The sequence below is a fragment of the Perissodus microlepis genome, chromosome 16 (genome assembly GCF_051167445.1).
Source record: "Perissodus microlepis isolate ML-2025 ecotype Zambia chromosome 16, ASM5116744v1, whole genome shotgun sequence".
Lineage (NCBI taxonomy): Eukaryota > Metazoa > Chordata > Actinopteri > Cichliformes > Cichlidae > Perissodus > Perissodus microlepis.
This window is the reverse complement of record NC_140476.1, coordinates 6,625,963-6,645,421: the sequence shown is the minus strand read 5'-3', so window position 1 is coordinate 6,645,421 and position 19,459 is coordinate 6,625,963. Positions and strand designations below refer to the sequence as shown.

Genomic DNA, 19,459 nt, shown 5'->3' with positions numbered 1-19,459 from the left:
TCCTTTGCATCCAATCTGGCTAATGAGTGAAAGGAACTTCCTCCTCCCAATCACCTCTCCAAACTCCATGTGCACAAAACTTCAGGAAAAAATATTTAGTTTGCTAATTCATTCTGGCCATTATCTTCTCTCTCTCTCTCACACACACACAGTCTTTTTATTTTTGTTAGCAGTGAAACACACATGGTGAGAACTGCAGTCAATCTAATGGCCACTAGAGGCTGGCTCCCATAGACTCTTATTTTAAAACGTCAATCAAACATAAGAGTGAAACAGAAACCCTAAAAGGATGACTCCTTGAAGTGATGAAGGCAGGTTGAAGATGATTAGATAAAAGCTTTGAGGACCTTCTCGCTGTGATTGAGTATTGTCAGATACAGGCTGGCTCCCATAGACTCTTATTTTAAAATAGAGAAGCAAACATGTTATTATAGCTATGGAGGGTTTCTCCCTTCACATCTTCACATATGAAAATAATTCTGACCTATGTGTACACTGTTTATTTCTACACAGTGCTGTGCAAAAGTCCAATTTTTTTATAAGTTGCTTCCAAAGAACCAGAATTAATCATTTCTGAGAAGTGTGTGTTTGTTAAGCTACTTAACACTAATCTATGAGTCATTCAAGTGGAAAGAAAAGCTCCTAACTCAGGGATGAACCAGTGTTGTGTCAACAAATAAAAGGCAACCTGGCAAAGAACCAATTTAAAATAAACATATCATTTGTTCCCCTTTTTTTTTTTCAAATCTACAAAAAAACCAAAAGATAACAGTTTGAAAGACAAAAATTGTATTTTCTGCCAATGCAGTAAAAGCATACCAGGACAGAAAAACAGTGGAAAACTATCAGTCATGGATTGGGCTCCAAGTCCAGACCTCAACATTATTGAAGAAACCCGGAGAACTAGAAGACTAGTTAAAGGAATTAAAACAAAGTTTCCTAAACAGTTCAAACTGTGCTGAAGAATAAAAGGTGGTTATACCAAATATTGACTTTTAGTCTAGTTAGAACTCTACAAACTTTTTTTTTTTTACCTTGTATGCCATTTCCATCTTTCTCCACCAAAATATAAAACATTTACATTTGTAACAAAGTAACTTTTTCAGCTTTTCATAAATAACGAGGAAGGGAAAAAAAAAAAAAATCTAATTTAGCAGGCAATAGTCAAATAAAAAAAAACAAAAAAAAAAAAACTTTTTTTCTCCCCTCTGGGTTTGTTTTTCTTTGTTGCTTGTTTGGTAAATAATAAGAGAGGAAAACAATGTTTAACATGAAAAGTTCTGTTTTGTATTCATTGTAAACAGTTTGTTTTCCGTCTTCTTTTTTTCTTTCTAAACTATATCCACAAATACTCCATTAAAATATTTTGAATTAAAAAAAAAACCCAAAACAACTTTTAAACTTTTTTCCACTCGTAACGTCCAGCAGGGGGCGACTCCTCTGGCTGCAAAAATAAAGAAGTTGGGTAGTATGGATGTCTATGGGAAAGTAAACTCATCAGAAAAGTATATATTCACACTTACAGCTGTCATGCTTCGTACAGCATGATTCTTTGTAAATCACAGACACATAAGAGTCAAAGATAACCCAGGGTCTGCTTTACCTTACCAGTGCAGTGTGTTGTTTACTTGTCAAAAAAAAAAAAAAAACCCCAAAAAAACCAAGATGTCAGCAATGAAAATGTCACATCTGGTTAAAATTTACACAACTGAATAAATACACCCTCAAATGCAGATATTTAAAAGATATTTTTTAATAGTGCACCGAAGTATGAAAACAAGAGTTGCAAAATAAGACTATTCAAGAGCTTAGGTTGGTATAAGGTTAGCCTTCGTTTAGGTTGTGTAACATCCTCAGCATCAAAGACACTTAAAAGACAAAGATAACGCTCAGACAGTAAAGACAAAACAAAGAACCTGAGAAAGAAAATCAGCACTCCACGAGCACCATGATAAGACAGAAATAATCAACGCTTTTCAGGAACCATCAACTCTCAGTGTTCAAACCTGAAGTCGTGGCTGAAAGATGGGACTGACTGATTGGCAAAAAACACAGAAAGTGCAATAATTTTTCTGTCACTTAAAGTGCTCGACTCGTTAATTCACCCTCACAGAACGGCTATTACCTCCTCCACTCGAAACGCTCAGTCAAAGACGAGTGCAGGAAAAAAAAAAAAAAACAACACCATGAAGATGCACATATTTAAAAGGATGAGGGGAACAACATCAGCAGCTCAATTCCATCGGTAGTGCTGACATGACCAACACTGAGGCTGATGACAGAACAACAAGGCTTCTTCTTGTCACATAAAATCACAAGCACAGTAAATATTTTTTCTTCACTTAAGATGTAAAATAAAATCACACACAGTCCAGTTCAGGTGGTGAAATATCAGCGAGTTTTGGCTGCAGAGCGAAAGCTTCCTGTGGCGGCAGTCGTTCCAGAAGACACGGATATAAAATATGAATCTTTAGTGGTCATTTGTAGGTCAAAAATAAAACAGTTCCATGTACATGTTTCACTGTGTACACTATTTACAAACCTTTTTAACAAAGGAAACTGCAGACAACTGTTTTTATTGCACGAAGGCGATCACAAAGTTCGGTGACTCCAGTCTGGTTTGATTTCCCCTTCAAGGTCGTTTCCTCAGGAAACACTGGACCTCTTCTAACACAACTATAAGCCAAGAACACTCCTTTAATATCCAGCTCTGACTGCATACTTTCACTTCTGTGTATCCATTAGTGTGCCTGTTTGTTCCAGGGTGCCAAACCTGGCCAGTAGGTGGCACTGCGAGAGAAGATTGTGCTCTTAAACGACCTGAGTGTCACTGTGAACACCCCAACTTTAAAATAAAATAAAAAAACTAAAAAAACCTGACAGACGAACTTAAAGTGATGAGAGAAAGAGTAAAAGCAAACGTGCCAAATGCTGCTGTTCTTTCATTGTCCACTGGAGGCCACAGACTCCCATGCAGCAGAAATAAGCATGATTACAGCCTGCTACAAAAACAGCGTTGGTCACTATGATCTATGACTTGGCTGTCTTGATTCTGCTGAGATTTAAAATTTCATCTGTCTGCCAAGCTTCACTTCAGCTCACTGGAGCCCCTGGACTCAACCTCCAAACCTTTCTTGTGCTGTTTGAGGCTTCTGGAGCATTTTAATGCAGTTACCTCATTAATTATAAGGCTTTCTGAGAGTTGCAGTCGGTCCAAGAAGTTAATGCATCAGTTTTGTTGAGTGAAGTTCTAGTATAACCGAAAAAGCTTTGGCTTTCGATTCCTCCTGTTTTCCCGCAGCGTGCTTCAGAAGACTCTGATAAGTTCCTGTTCCGTACTGCTCAAAGTCACGGTGAGCTGATGAGGAGGGCAGGAAGTCAGACACAGGAACAGCTTAAATTTAAAAATAAAAGATTATGGAGTCATTAAACGCCCCCAGTATGACTTGAAGCCGTACAAAGGACGGAAGAAAACAGTGTCATGGACACGTATCCGACAGATTCCTCGGGTAAGGCTTCAAAATGGGTGACATCACTGTGGCTACGTTGATGAATTCCTTGTGTGCAACCCTGTAGATGCAACTCTGTGCCCTACCTGGGAAGATGTGATCTAACAACCGTGTAACTGTCCCAAAATCAAATGCAAACAATCAAAACAGGAGGAACTTCCAAGGGGTCGGGGCGCTGGAAGAGGTCCAGAGTTTCACTCAGAGACGACCTTAAAGGGGAGATGAGCTCAATCCAAACTTGACGTGGGTTTTTATTTTTAGGAGCAGAACTTTTTTTGAAGGCTTTCTATCCCGTTTGGAGCTCGTGTTTAGGATCCAGCACTGAGGAAACAAGACGTGGTGCTGTCCTGTTCGGCTGTAGTGTTGTCTGTCTAGTGTTTATAAAGTGGAGACACAGAGGTCGCTCTGACTACCCGAGCCGCCCCCGCTGGGTACCAGGAGCTCGTCCGTGTCCAGCGTTTCCAGTTCTGCCAGATCTCTGGTCGTGAAAACAACTCAACAACAGTTATGCGTCACAGGAACCATTTGGAAATAATAACAACGCTTTATGTGTCCAATAGATTGTCATTTCTTAGGATCCTTCAGTAGACCAAAAGGAAGTCTTCTCCAATATTAACGGTTTAATTTGGCAATATCACTGATAATGAAGTCCTGCATCTTGAGTGATGTACCGTTTCTTTCTTTTAGACACAGAAAATAAGCAAAAATTAGGAAATCTTTAGTCTGTAGTGTTGGATGGAAGTGTGATGATAAAACTGAGCTTCCAGAACTAAATCTGAACACTGTAGAAAATAAATAAGATGTAATGGGAGGCACTGGGGTACGTTCAACGTCTCTGAAAGCTTCCCGATTGTCAGCTCAGCCAGATCCACGATGGCCGCCCTGCAAGAGAGAAGAAAAAACGTTGTCAGAGACAAAAACTGTGCGCTTACAGAAACTCAACATAACAAAAACTTCCTATTTTAATAGGAAACACTTTCACTGCCAAGCTTCAAGAAAACAAAACACAAGACAAAAAGAAGACGTTTTATACCAGCAGTGATCACACCTCAGCCTGCTGAAGCAACACTGATTAAACACGCCTTGAAGGTCATCAGTTACAGTAGTTTACCTGAAATATCCCACCTGCACAGGTTGTAAGACCCCTTTAAATTTGTGGATCAACACTGTGTTTCCTCTTATATTATTTGAATATTTTTCATATTTTTTCCTTATTATCATACTTTCATTGAATAAATTATCCAAGTAAGTAAAATATAAAACACTTTGCCCGTGTTGTTGGAAGGTGGCGTTGTCTGAGAATACAAGAGTTTGTGGCACTGTTACATGATGAGCTGATACTTGATCTGTAATGAAATAGTCACCCAATAATAAACGCTGATCTTACTGAGTCCTGTTAGAAACTGCATGCTGAGGTCAGATCCCCTCAGCTCTGCTGCGAAATCGAATCATAGCTCCACTAAAGCAATGACCAGAGACAAGTGACTTCTGTCTAAAATATTTAGGCTGGACGTCGGACAGATGTTCAAGACAAATGGCTAACTCTGGTAAATATTATCGGCTTGTTTAGGGAACAAACCTGTCACAGGATTTTGCATTAAAGTGGAAGGTTTTTTTTAGGCTGCCAAGCTCAAAGCAAAGTGTGGACATATTATAATGTGTTTTTGAGGATGAGACGTGAAATGAAATAACATCTATTCCTTATGGTTTCCTTTTCTTTTATTCCCTTTGCCTTTAAACTACACTGAGGACAGAAAAAAAATGTGGAAAACCGAAACAATGAGCTAAAAAGAGACTAAAAATCCAATACGTTTCTATTTGGATTTCTCATTGTCGGTTTTCACACTGCAGAGGAAATTTAGGTTAGAAGTAACTATGAAGGACCAAAACTGCCAAAATCCAAACTAAATAAATGTCTGAAAAGAACAATAATACACCAGTAAATCCTCCAAAAATATCTTTATCAAAATCATTTATGACACAGATTACTACTATTTTAATTTCCCTCTGTATTTCATTAACTTTATTTTAATTCCCCTATTTATGTAATTTCCAACGAATTAATTAATACTAGGGTTTCTTCTTCTAAAAAGAAATCCTACCTTCCAGTACCATTTTCAGATTATTGTTATACATTTCTGCCTTAGTTTGTTCCTTACTTTTATTGGCAATAAATAAAATAAAATACAAAATTAACATAAACACTTAAATCTAAGAGAAATGCCAGGAATAAATTGTTCTATTAAATAGGGAAAATAGTGAAGTTTAGGAAAAAACATGCAAAATATGTTTATTAATCTGTCACAACTGAATTGAATTTGAAATTTAATTGAATTTGGTCTCTTTAATACAATATTAATACTGCTGGTGAATTATATTTTATGCTAGTGCATTTTGTGGCGATACATAATTAATTAATAATAATTGTGGCCATAAGTTATATTAAGAATTCTAAATGTTAAAAGAAATAAGAAAATTAAATTCATATTTTAAATTAAATATCCAAAGAAAACACGAAATTAAATTAAAGAACATTAAATAAATATAGAAGACAAACATAATTTTCAAAAACAATTATGTTTTTAATCAAATTACTTTAAGTTTTTTTTTTTTTTTTGACCACTTTAGGGGCAAGACAAAATAAAATTAGTTTACTTGCTTTAATTAAAAAAGCAAATAAGGATGAATAAAATCAAGGGAAAAATAATACAAAAATATATACTACATGTACAAAATAGAAAATTAAATAGGTAATTGTACATTAAGAGTATTTATTTGTAACATTTGCGCTGATTTAATGGAATATTTATTTTGCTATTGCTGAATGAGCGAGTCTCTTATTTGTTTTTGTTTATTCACATTTTAATTTGGACAGTTTCGGTCCTCCGTATCCTGCAGCACCATCAGTCAGTCAGAGTACACAAATGACTACTTTTGATTTGTTATTCTTTCAGTCTAAGATTGAATCTAGCAGCCTTTCACAAACACAAATACAGACGTAAACAGCGCACAAACCAAGACCAGAAAAGGTCGACTGTGATTTACATTTTGTTTGACTGCCGGATCACGAGCAGAAGCTTCCTTCGCCGGGGGAGACGGTGTGGAGGGGAATAAGGCTTTCACACTGCTCGCTGTCATCTGGCAGCCTGCGGATGGAAAAAACAGGATGTCAATCATCATCACAGTCGTCATCCTGACAACCATCATTATTATTATTATAATCACCGCTAACCAAAAAGCAGAAGAGCGCTGTGCAGAGAGGTTAGTCAGTGAAGCATGTACAGCTGATTACAGACTTAACTTAGCAAGACTGCAAGCCACAAATGGACTGCATTATCCAAAGTGTGTGTCAGAGTGAAGGTCAATCCATTTTTAATAGGTCACACACCACAGACGCACAACAACAACTCACTTTCTTTTCACAAACTTAAAAGCTTGGCTTCTTAAAAACACCAGGCGTGTGATGACTCACTTCCTGCACAGGCTTCAGAGTACATTAGCTTTGCCTGCTCTCAGGTGTGTGCACAGCTACAACTTCCATCTGCCTTTTACAAACACACAAGCCATTAAGCAGCTTTTTGCAGCTGCATCACAAATGACACAGCCGCTACATTTGGAGCCTCACTGTACACAAATAAAAGTGGATAATACAGACAATTTGTGCCCATAAAGTCCAAAAAGACTCATTTGTTTCAAATGATGTGCTCTATTTTTGCTTTGTTTTTTCATTTCACTGATGTTCATTTGCTTAAATAAGAGTTTGAACAAACCCGTTATTGAGAAATTTAAATGCATTTGGCTCTAGTCAAAGTGTAATTACATTTATGGTTATTCATCCAAAAAAAAAAAAAAAAAAAGAAGAAAAAAAACAAGAGCAAAATTCTGCTCAAATTTACTTATTTTCCCAATATTCCACCAGGCTGTAAGTTTTTTGTTTTATATATTTTGGTCATTCTTACAATCACCAAACAATTACACTCACTGCCTATCAAGTTATCAAGCATGTGGTTGCACTAACTTGTCACATCTCAAAGCACTAAGATGATGATGGAGAAAAGGCTCCTGTCAAGCTGGGTGGGCACGTCCATCTTTTATGTACAGTCTGCGTTCCGGAGCCAACCTTATAAGAGGAGTTTCAGTTTTCTACACTTCCTGACTTGGTTTTCCAGCCCCGGAGCATAACTCCTAATCTAGCTGTTATTATCATATCTGAGATTATTGTCACAATCCATGAACAGAGCTGCTGCTGATAGAGACGGCATTCAGCAGCATTTCCTCTTTTCATGCACCATGGCTCACCAATGGAGGGTTTAAAAGAAGAAAAACCCTCTGATGATTAATGTTTATAGTCTCGTACCTCTGAATGCGATGCTTCCTGCAGATGAAGGCGTAAACCCTCCTCAGCCCCACCAGCACTGGGTCCCAGTTGTTGTAGTGACATAAAAGTGTGGCGATGAAGAAGGAGAGGAAGACAGGGACCGCCCCGGCAAAAAACAACCACGAGAAACGCACCTGTCGACACACACACATATGAGGGGAAACTAATTTAACACAATCCGTGCCATTAAAGGTGTGGTGTGGGGTGTTTTCCATGCATTAAACATTTTATTCTGTCATTAAAGGACCCTTATAAGAATGAATCACAAAGAGTTACTTAAAATAGATAAAAGAACTTTAAATAGACCCATTCGGAGTTATTTAGATACAATTTTGACAGTTTTCTTGCTGATTTCACACAAAACCAACAAAATTACGTACAATTTTATCTCAAACTCTCACCTTCTGCATGCAAATGTCGGCCATAATGGAGAGTGGGATGGTGAGGCTCAATGCCAGAGTCCCAATTAGAGAAGATGTGAGGAAACAGCCCCTGAGGACACAAAGACTCATCACTAAAATCACCACTTCTCTGAAAGCTATACATTATTCAAACACAGCTCCTCGTGGCCTTTATGGTAGTGTGAACGTTGATGATTTGGTGTCACTATTGTGACCTGATAGAAAATGTAACCCAGCTCACCAGAGCCAGAGGAACTCGGACAGAACGGTGCCGATGAGGCCGTTTATGAGGATGTACGTCCACACGAGTTGGCTGGGGAGCTCAAAGGCCTCGAAGCCGGTGTAGTGGAGCAGGAGGAAGCCAGGCCACAGCAGCAGCAGGTTGAACAGACCCACAAACCCTGAGAGACGCACAGCACACCCCAATTTAGACAACTTCATGGAGTGAGACTGCACAGGTGACCGCTGAGCCTTTAAAACAAACACTTCTCCTACCAAAGAACATTGGGATGTCGAGCTTATCCTCCCGATCCACTCGCCGCTTGATCATTACGATATAGACGGCATATAGCATCGCCCCAGCCAGCGACCACAGGGAACCTTCATAGAAATATAAATCATTACATTAGATGTGTTTTTTTTGTATTACACCAACAGACTAGGAACAAGGTGATGCCTGTACGAGGCCTCTGTGATAAAGAAAAAGTTGGAAATCACTGACCGATGACTCCTTTCCCATCCGAGATGTCCATGCTGGAGAGACTCACGAGGGCAACGCCTCCCATGCTAAACAAGAGAGGCACTGAATTAATCTCACAATTAAAAACGAACATGTTAAAAATAGAAAACACAGAGAGAGAAAGTATAACACAGCTACAATGCTCAGATTTTCTGAAAAACACAAAACTGCAGAAAGAAATGAATAATGTGATGATTTTCTTAATCAGGTGCAGCACAGGATTTAATCAGCAGTAGGACCAAACAGTCAGTCTCTCTGAAGGAAAACAATCTGCCTCTAACCGAGCGGAAACAAAGATGGTTGAGAAAATTAAAAAAAAAAAAAAAAAAAAAAAAAAAAAAAAAAAATCACACTATGAAATAAAACCAGTGAATCTGAGAGCACAGCCAGTGAAGAGCGTGAAAAATCTGCTATTTTCAACAACAACCCATTATTATAGAGTATTGTGCAAAAGCCTTGAACCACCCTTCATTTTTTTATTTTTCTTCCAAAAAGCCAGATGGTCTTCAGCATCAGTTCTCCAGCTGTCTGAAGGTCTTTCAAAGCATTTCCTTCGACATTGACTCCCTTTTCGCTCACATTCATTCCAGTTCTTGTACCTGACCATTCTATGTCTAATCAATGTCTATTAACCTGTTTTAGGTCAAACCTTTAGGTCAAATTAACATAACTCTTGAACCAGTTGCGCACTCAAAAATTCCAACAGTTTCTGAAAGTGTCAACTCTGTGCTTTTTCTGTGATATATACGGTAATCCCAGGCAGGGCAGCACATCCAAATCACGGCAAATAACAGTGAAAAGCAAAAACTTTTTTTTTTAACTACTGTAAAAATATCTGTTTTCTGTAGAGCTCAGTCAGTCTTCGTCTTTGAAGGTTCAGATTTTACGGCAGTTACAGAACTTGGAAGAAAAACATCGCAAAACGCCTGTCTGACGTCAGAGACAGGTTAGGCTTCAGAGGGTTAAAAGTTCCACAAAAGAATACTAAATACCAAATACCAAGTTCTTGTTCAATCTGCCAGTTTATGTGTCTGTGATGCTAAACTAGCATCCTCTGAATGAAGTTGTGTGTTGAGCAGGTTGTTCAATGCTAGAAATGAAAAAACAGAACTTTTTGGATAAATAAATGCAGTCTGAATGTTTAAAAAAAAAAAAAAAATCAGCTCTGACTGCATTTTTTTTTTATTAAAAAGTGAAAACCAGTAAATTTTATTCATTTTACTTCAGAGGCCAAACTTTAAAAAATAAAATGAAAAAATAATTTGAAGCAAAGCTTGAGGATTTCCATGAATTTTATGGAACCAGTAGAGCTGGATGGAAAAGGTGCAGCCGGAAGACCAGATTATGAAATCTATGTGTTTTGGTTTGTGCAAAACACAAACAAGCTAAGAAAAGAAGAGCTACATCTCCTCCAGCAGAGATGACAGCTTATGACTTTTATTTGTTTTGAATCAGCTGCTTAGGAATATGAAGTTAACAATACCCAATAAGAAAGGAGCTGGATTTATGATCTGAAATACTCCTGAATGAACTAGACCCGGTGGTGTCAAACATAGGGTCTGAGAGCCACAAACAGCTCACCAAATGGACCGTTCAGCCAAATGTAAAAGGAAGGTGGTTTTTAACTGTATTTTTATCAGTTTTACAGCCTTCTTACTGACAAAGTAAGTTTGTAATAGATAGAGGACAGAAACTGAGGTGTTTTTTAATTAAATAAGAGGTCCTCCGTAAATTTCTAAATACATTTTTATTTCTGTGAATTGAACATTTGTAGTGAGCTCTGAGGCCCTTTTCTGTAACGTTATTCATTAATTTCTTTATGTTTAAGCCCAAAAAGCCACAGTGGCAGCCAGCATTTTTTTCCAGTGAATAAAGAGGAGACCCTTCTGTATGCGGTATCCTGTTCTGAGCAGCCACCTGCCCCACATGGATAATATCACCCTTTAAAATGTACCCAAAAATGGCATAACCCTTTGAAATTACACTTTCTGAATTTTCTTCTCAGTGAATAGATCAGATTTCCAAATTCCGAGTTATTTCCACTTTTTATTTTTTAAGTCAGCTGACCCTGAGGGAGTCTGGTAGGGAGTGTTCTTGGATTTGACTCCCACAATGCTTTTTATCACCCTCCGCGTGATCCGGCCTTACCTCAGAGCCACGGCTAAGAGCTTGGAAAGGGTGAAGCGGTCGCTGCTGTTGCTGGGAAATATGGCTGCCAAGATGAGTGTAAACAGACCTAAAGAGGAAAAGGAGACATTCAGAAACGATTTAATACAATAATCCATCATCTTTGAGATGTTAGTGCTGTAATGTACAAGGAGAGAGAGGGAGAGAGTGATGGAGTTACCTGAGGTGGAAGATAAAATGTTGACGATTGCGACCTGCGTGTCGGACAGAGCTTCCTGGTAGGACAGGTTAGCCAGGAACCACTGCGAGACAAACAAAAACACAGTTGAATTTGCCTCATAAATCCAGCTCTGACAGAGAGTCGGGAACTCCAACTCCTCTCACTGCTGCTCACCACAAAGCAGAAGAAGAAGCTGATTTTGGCCACGTCAGTGATGGTCAGCTTGCCCACGGTGCGCAGCATGGCCTCGTGGTCTTTGGCAGCGGGGTAGGACATGCGCGACAGCTTTGCCTCCAGGGCCTGAGTGGAGGGCAGCTGACGCACCTCCATGATGTTACTGAAACGCACCCGCTGCTTTTTGGATGCTGGGAATAAAGAGACAAGACGTAACTTAAAAGGCTTTAATGTTTACTGCTGGACACACCTAGTTAGGCTCTAATGTACAAGCTGCCTCCATCAAAAGCAGTTACCCTCTTGGTGCAGCAATACGTATAATACTGTGTCTTCTCCACACTTTGACCCTACGATCTATCTGCTGTAGGCAGAAAGTGGACTCATCACTGAACATGTTCAGCTTCTAATGCACATGTTACAGACATCACCGCAAATGGGCTTAATGGTGAAGGGCAATCCTGGCTGCCTTATGAGACCAGAGCCTGGCTGTGTGCAGTCTGACCTGGCTTGTCTGGGTAGAGAGTCATCGGCCATATCGTCCTGCAGACCTTGACTGCAAACATGTAAAAGACTGCCCTTGGTTCCTACGTGCTGACAGAATGAGGAAACGGTCTTCTTGTGTTGTCTGACTGGAACGCCAACTTTGCAACCCATCTCTCTCAATTTGGAGAAGATACTGGTGCTCACTCCAAATAATGCTGTAACTTGGTTTTGTGGAAAACCAGCATGAAGTTGTCCTATAGCATTGGCCATGTCCAGATCAGTAAAAGGTTCTGCTAATCAGGAGCCAATCAGGCAGCTGTGGAGTACCAGTAGCTTTAAAAAAGTGACTGGCAGAATAATCCATTTGTTATTGGCAGAGAACTTGTTTTTTTTCCACGGGCACAACCCACATACTTAACTCTGCTGCTCAATCCACAATGCTTTTCCTTATGAATGTGGCAGAGAAATAAACAGGCTTTCCAACAGTATGAGATTCATTACCAAGAAACATTGTTACAAGAAAGAAAGAAACAAACCGCCTTACTTTTTATGCTAATATTATGTGTGAGGTTTTTTTCTTTTCAAAGTTTGACATAATTTGTCTCATTCAATGTGTAACATGGTGTTTGAGTTTATTTCCAAAACAATCCTGTCATCTTTTTGGCATTTAATCATTCGAGGTTCATTACTATTTATTTTTAATCACCCTGGATTCCCTCTGGATTCTTCAAAATTATCTCCTCACACGTCGCTCTGAGCGCTTCCCAGAATGTTTTAATTTCATAAAAAACATCACTTCCACCTTCAGGTGCCACAAACATAAACACAGGAAACGAAATCTCAGCAGAAACACCAAAAAAACCATCACCGTTTACCTTTTCACAGGTTCCCATCACAGCAGTTAAGACACATGATTGCTTTTTATGCTCGTCTTCATTCGTTTGTGAAGGCGAGCATAAAAAAAAAAAAAAAATCATTGTTTCTTAACTGCTCTATCAAACAGACAATTTGAGCATAATTTAGTTTTGTTAGTCACTGAAAGCAAAGGTCTGAGGGACACAATGTTTTCTTATATTTGCACAGCTCAGCACTGCCCTCTGTTGGTCAGAGGTTTTAACTCCTAATCAGTCACGTCTGGGCGAAAGCTTCAGAAGCAGGGATGCATTTTTAATGAATGACACAAACATCAGTACTCACAGGATTCACAGTCTCCCATTAAACAGCTCGAGTGCTCGGTGGGGACGTCCTGGAACTTCACAGGTACGTACAGAGGCTCACTCTGCAAAGGTGTGACAGAAAGCCAGCTTAGGTACAGGTGCAGGAAGATTTACTCGTGTGCAGTACGTCTGCAGTAATTAAACTACGTACCAGACAGTTGTTCACAGTGGAGTCAGTGGTGCAGGGTGTGAAGTAGGCTTCGGCATCAGCAAACTGCAGAAAGGTGCAAATCAAACATCAAAGAAGTCAAAAGCAGAAGATGTCAGACTGATCTTCAGCTTCATAACAGAAAATTATATAATTCTATAACTTTTAGTTAATTATCGTCATTTTTGTTCATGAACACAAAGAATGACAAACATAAATGGAGATAAAGTTAGAGCATAGAGCATTTGGCAGGTTTGCAGTGGACAGTGGATATAATGGACAAAAGAGTTGAAACAAGGACAACCACAGAGAAGATTCATGGATGTGATGGAGGAGGACATGCAGAGGGTTGGTGTGTCAGAGGAGGATCTGAGGGATAGAGTAAAATGGAGGCTGAAGGTTTACTGTGATGAGTCCACAAGGGAGCAGACGCAGGGGTCTGCCTGTATTTTCTGATCTTTTCCTTTGTGAAGTACTAAACTTTTTGTGCTGCTTTCTGAGGTAAACATGAAAGAAAAATACTGGCGACCACCAGTGCTACGCCTCAGCTTCCCAGCAGATGCATGAATGGTATGTTTGAAAATCCTAGCTGACTTCCTTCTCGAATTATCCCACTCACAAGATTTTCAGAAAAACTGACCTCTGACCCTGACCTCGAGGTTGAAGTCACTGAGAATTGTCTAAGATTTGTAGTAGAAGCACCTGTGGTATCAATTTGAAACCCCTACGTAACCTCCTTCTCAAGTTATTGCATCAACAAACTTGGGTGTCTCCCTGGAAGAGTTTAAAGCTCTTATAAAGACTTGTGTTGATGTTCCTAAGCCTTTATTTTGCCTCCTGTCTGTTTGCGTTGTCTGACACAGTCATATGAGCTTGCCAAGCAGGTCTCAGTTTACAGAGAGATTTAAATCTAAAAGGGCTTCCTGGTCAAATAAAGTTAAAAATAAGTACAATTCTGTTTTTTTTAACCCCTACTCTACAAACATACAGGCGGAACTGACCCCCTGAACAAACATGTTCAAAGGGTCAGTTCCCCCTGAGCAGAATGTTTGCTTCACTGTTACGATGAAGAGCAGCGAGCACAGCAACATTTACACCGATGAGAGTTTTAACAAGAAAAGAGCTCGACAGACACCTGTCACCATTAGAAAAGTAAAAGCATGAAAAACAGCCCTTAAAGGTGCGCTGAAAGTGTCCACTTACGAAGGCGGACCGGCGGCGTTTCAGGGTGCCCGTGCACTGCTGCCTCCATGGCCGCCACAGCAGGAAGCCCAGCAGGTACAGCACGAACATGGACGTCTTGGCGAAGGTGCTGAAGAAGGGCTTGTTATAGTCCTGTCGCTTGAAAATGTACTGCAGAAGGAGTTGTTTCATAAACTTAATTTCAAAGGTTGAAACTCACAATTTAAAAATATTTAACTGCAGTTTTTCCTCATGAGACGTGAAGGAAGAGCATCACAGTCAGGTAAAGTTACTCCAGCACCATCTGGTGTATCTGCGCCTCATTTTAAAGCGGGCCTATTCTGCTTTTTTCTGCTTTCTGGGTCACATTAAACATGGTCACCGTTTTATTAAGCCTTTTCAGTGTTTGGCTCCAACATCACAGGCATGGAGATCAGACTTACCGAGGTCAGCTCGGAGGAGGCAACCCAGATAACATCCACCAGCAGGAGTATCACCACCCCCAGAGCCATCCGTCTCCGCTGGGCTGCAGAGCTACCCTGAGAGCTCATCCGGTTCATGATGAACACCCACTCCATCGGGACGGTGAGAGGAGAAATTCAGAAACTGCCTCGCTGATGACGACATCACAAGACAGACAGAAGACTGTGAGCTCCGAGGTTGACCAACTATAAACTTCCCAACTATTTACCTTAGTTTTTTTCTGCTTTAAAGCTGATGAACCTGTTCTAAACCCGTTTAAAAAGCTACCATTCAACATTTTGATCACTAAAAACATCTAAAAAGTTATGAAACACACAAAGAGAGACTTCAGTCTAACGTATCAACCAAAACCTCAATTTTGAATGTGGCTAATCTAGTGTGGAGTCTTTTAATCTGGAAGTGGAAGTTAGACAGACAATGCAAGGCATAAACAAACCTTCAGAAAACTTTTGTCCAAACAATAAGTGTGTTAGTGTCTGTAAGTTTGCCTGCAGCCAAATGTTTAACGGAGTAAGGTTATCTTTTTACCACTTCAACACCCACCTGGTCGCTGCCAATAAGTAAACTGTGAATTTTAGCCAGTCTCTTTGAAGGTCAACTCAGATTCTTTGTTTCAGCCAGTTTAAGTTGAGACTCGCAGTTAAACACCTGCAAAAAAAACAAACAAAAAAAACCAAATTAGAAGCCAGGAGAGTTACTCCACTGTGCTGAAAAACTTTGTGTGTGTGAAAAAACAACATCCCCTATATTTGATGACCTCTGTTTCCTTAATGATGAGTTTGACAAGTCAGTTTATTTCAATAAAGATGAGGTTTGATGACCATTAGAATAGTTTGTGTAGCTGCACAGGCAGAGACCAGCCTCACTAACTTTTGATTCAAACCCAGTTATTTTGTTATATAAGCAAGTCTGAAATATGACACAAGCCAATCAGTTCAGAAAAGAGCTTCGAGGGTTGCTTCTAGTCAACTTTCAAAGGGTAAAGAGTTAAACGCTGCACAGAGAGCAGACCATGGATCTGTATGAAGAAAAGGAAAATATAAACCTGAGGCTACAGTCCCACAAACTCTGACACAAATCCTCTTCCTGATGAGGACGTGAGCATCTGTTAACCAGCCCAAAGAACACCTCATAGAAAAATGCTGCGATGGAAATAAAGGCTGCATATCTGAATGCTCATCGCTGCCTCTGTTAACTGCTGAACGATGAGCTTTGGGTGTTTGTGAGGGGTCTGCAGACACTGAGCTTTAACAATTCACTACTGTCTTCGTGCTAACATGCTTATCATGCACTTTACAGTAATCATGTCAAAATTAAAATGCTTAACTCTTCTCTAATATTTTACAAATTTAAAGACTTTGTGAAATATCATTATTCTTAGTTTATGTTATTTACTTATTGTTCCATATGTGGGTTACTGAGTGGTGGTGTGAGGAAATAAATCATACGACAGACAAATACCAGTCGACTACCCACTTTTAAAATGAGGGATAACAAATGCAAATTAAGAGAAAATAAAATTTTTGAAAAATATTAAATGGTGCGGTGTACCCGTTAAACTTTGGAGTTAAACCATGGAAGTGTTGTCCAGCAGACTGTAACTTAAATACTAAGAGCTCACCTACAGCTGTATGTGACATGAAAGCTTTATTACTTCTTTGATTTTTGTTTTTGTGAGTGTGTTTTAGTCTGAGGTTAGAGATGTAGTTGATCTAATTTTACTTATTTGTTGTCTCTGAAACGCTCATTTTAACCTACTGTGTAACCTGAGGTGCACCTTCTTAGAAACGTAACTACACGTCAGGTCAAAGCAGTACACAACTACTGTTATCGGCCTATTCAGTGCCACCGATTACTCTTGTGCATTTCCAGCCACTTAACAATCATTGTCTCAATATAAGGACTAATAATCATAGCATCAATATAAGGACTCGCAAATCTCAGCAAATTCCTGGAGGGAGACTGCTCGATATACTGGACGACATCAGGGAATGTTCAAAGACTTGGAAAAACTCGAGGGACATATGTTTAGCCAGGAAAAAAAAAAAAAAAAAACCTGTCCACAACAAAGAGCTGGACCCAGAAAGGAAAAAGATCCCAGCATTTTGTTTGTTTCTATCGACCGGAGGACATGTACAACACCAGGACACACAAGGTAATTAACACGTAATCCACTGATACAAGCACAAATGCCGACAATGACATTGGCCAATTACATATGTTACATCATAGGTGCTACAAACACTCCCTGCAGATATCTAACTCAAGCCTTACCAGTAACACTTTTTCTGATCTAACTACTAATTTTGACCTCACAGTTTTGTTTTCTTTCACATGTTGTATTTTATTTTACTGAGCAACTCTACTTTGATTAACCTGAAGTGATCAAATTGATGGCAACTTGATTTAAGTTTCTGAAGACACTTTAAGTCTCATCTGAGAGGCAACTTAAGTTCAAAAAGCTGAGAGGAAGGCCTGTGCATTTACCCACTAGAGGGGCTGTTACCTTGGAGGACGTTGTTGACCCATCCTGACTTTATGAGACTCATTAAGGTCGCACTAGACAAGTTGTGAATGGAGAATCTCTTGCTTTAAAAGGTGGCTGGTGGACAGGCCACCAACGCTACTCTGTCATGGTCTCCTTCACTGAACAGATAGACTTAAGATGACTGAGAACCTACACAGACTTTGTTTAATATTCTACCTGTTGTGTACCATATGTGAATTTCACCACATATATGGTCAATAAAATCCACACTGTGTTGAAATGAAGCGAACCATATGTTATAACAGGGCTTTTTACTACCATCGAAACACCAAACGGAGGGATAGATTTTGGTAAAATGGTGCTCATGGCTCCATTTTCAGACAGTAGGAGACTATGTGTAAATAAACTTTGTTCTGCTTGTTTTTCAACTGTCAGTGGGCATGCCCCGAACTTTAAAAACACACCTCAGAAAACTTTTAAACGATTACTAATGAAAGACATGCATACACCTTCACTTACCTGAGCTTTAAATCCAACTATCTGCCAGCTAGCTACGCGTAGTACATCCAGAGAGCGTTGGCAGTAACTCTTTAAGGTACGAACAGGTAAGCTGCTGGAAACACGACCTCCTCAAAGCTAGCCACTCACGGCTTTTAAGCTAGCTAATTTATTACCTGTTAAATTCTGACATTCTGGAGGTCGACAGGTGTCCCGACGCTTTACTTTATAACTTATCTGGACATCTACTCCAGTTCATTGCCCACAGCTCAGGCTGAAGTCCACTTATTCAGTGTACCGCCGTCGCAGGTGTGCTGCGTTTAGCTGCTTGTTTACCTATTAGCATTCTAAGCGCTAACTGGCTTGATTGCAAAAATGAAAAAGAAACAATAGTAAAATAAGATTTTTTTTACCTGAATGTGAGAGTTTAGTTTGCGCCATTATTTAAGCATCATCCCATACGCTCCGGAAATCCTGACAAAAATCACAGCTTTGACCGATAAAAAGTGTCACCAGCCCAGCGGTTGTAAACATTAGCTCAGCCTCCTGTCAGGTGACATCACTTAACGGTGCAAGGAATTCTGGGGTATGAAGTGTTAAGGGGGAAAATGTTTGTTTTTTCATACGGTATTTATAAACTCTCATTTTCTTGGTTATTTGTTATAGCTGGGTGTTTTCACCTTTGAAAATGTCTTTTTGGAAATTAAATTGAGCAAATTAATTCAATTTTACCTCGGGCTGTGGAGAAAACATCATTTACAAACACAAATAAAAATAGGAGCTTCAAAGAGGTTTTGCTCATTTTGTTTGTTTGTTTGGGTCAGTAATGTTTTAGTATGAACTGAAGTCTATTGAGTGATTCCCTTACAGTTTGTAATTTTTATCCATAAAAAGTAATTTGCATTGTACTTCAATTTCATTATACTTTTGCTTTTATCACAATATTGTTACTAGTTAATATTTTAAAAGTAATATTTTAATTTGTTTTTAAGCTGATTTGGACTACAGAGCTCTGGTGGTGCTCTGTAGTCTCTACTGCTCAGCCACAGGCGAGAAACCATTTGTGTCATTGCACTATACAAATACAATCATTATGCATACTTCTTACTAATTTACACATACAACTATATTATACTTAATATTTTGTTATTTATATTGAATTACACTGTAAATATTTTTTTGTTCATTGTTTCTGTATAAATTGCTCTGATGTGTTCTCATTCTTCTGGCTTTTAATTCCGTTTCACCTCATCTGTGTAAATTTGTCGTAAATGTGACGAAAATGAAAATCCTTGAATCCTTGAATATGAGTCCTTGAATGCTAATTTTATCTGAACAGCAGGTTTCTGTTGTTGTAGTGGCGCAGGTGTCTCCTCTAGTGGCCGTTGTTTGTTTGTTTTTTGCGCGTGCTT

At 39.2% G+C, this 19,459-nt stretch overlaps 1 protein-coding gene across 3 annotated transcripts; it reads right to left on the bottom strand.

Annotated features, from left to right (window-relative positions):
• Window positions 1–1,737: 1,737 nt before the first annotated feature.
• Window positions 1,738–18,607, bottom strand: LOC146370304 (solute carrier family 35 member F5-like). 3 transcript variants are annotated; one of them, XM_084908305.1, is made up of 16 exons: window positions 18,461–18,607; window positions 15,605–15,709; window positions 15,022–15,192; window positions 14,600–14,749; window positions 13,400–13,462; window positions 13,229–13,310; window positions 11,549–11,739; window positions 11,375–11,456; window positions 11,176–11,263; window positions 9,010–9,074; window positions 8,784–8,888; window positions 8,530–8,689; window positions 8,289–8,379; window positions 7,867–8,021; window positions 6,555–6,655; window positions 1,738–4,391 (listed from the first exon to the last, which is right to left on the bottom strand). In XM_084908305.1, the coding sequence occupies exons 3-15, from the start codon at window positions 15,154–15,156 to the stop codon at window positions 6,574–6,576; spliced, it is 1,449 nt and encodes a 482-aa protein (XP_084764431.1). In that variant the 5' UTR covers window positions 15,157–15,192; window positions 15,605–15,709; window positions 18,461–18,607; the 3' UTR covers window positions 1,738–4,391; window positions 6,555–6,573. The 3 variants fall into 3 exon arrangements, with proteins under 3 accessions (XP_084764431.1, XP_084764432.1, XP_084764433.1); XM_084908306.1 differs by lacking the exon at window positions 18,461–18,607 and adding an exon at window positions 18,069–18,378; XM_084908307.1 differs by lacking the exon at window positions 15,605–15,709.
• Between the last annotated feature and the right edge of the window lie 852 nt (window positions 18,608–19,459).

What these genes read in the sequence shown, in the direction of transcription:
- LOC146370304 (XM_084908305.1), bottom strand. Translation starts at nt 15,156, where the DNA reads ATGGAGTGGGTGTTCATCATGAACCGGATGAGCTCTCAGGGTAGCTCT. An exon ending in CCTCCTCCGAGCTGACCTCG is followed by an intron (nt 14,750 to 15,021) that starts GTAAGTCTGATC and finishes CTCCTTCTGCAG; the next exon opens with TACATTTTCAAGCGACAGGA. An exon ending in GGATGGGAAAGGAGTCATCG is followed by an intron (nt 8,889 to 9,009) that starts GTCAGTGATTTC and finishes ATTTCTATGAAG; the next exon opens with GTTCCCTGTGGTCGCTGGCT.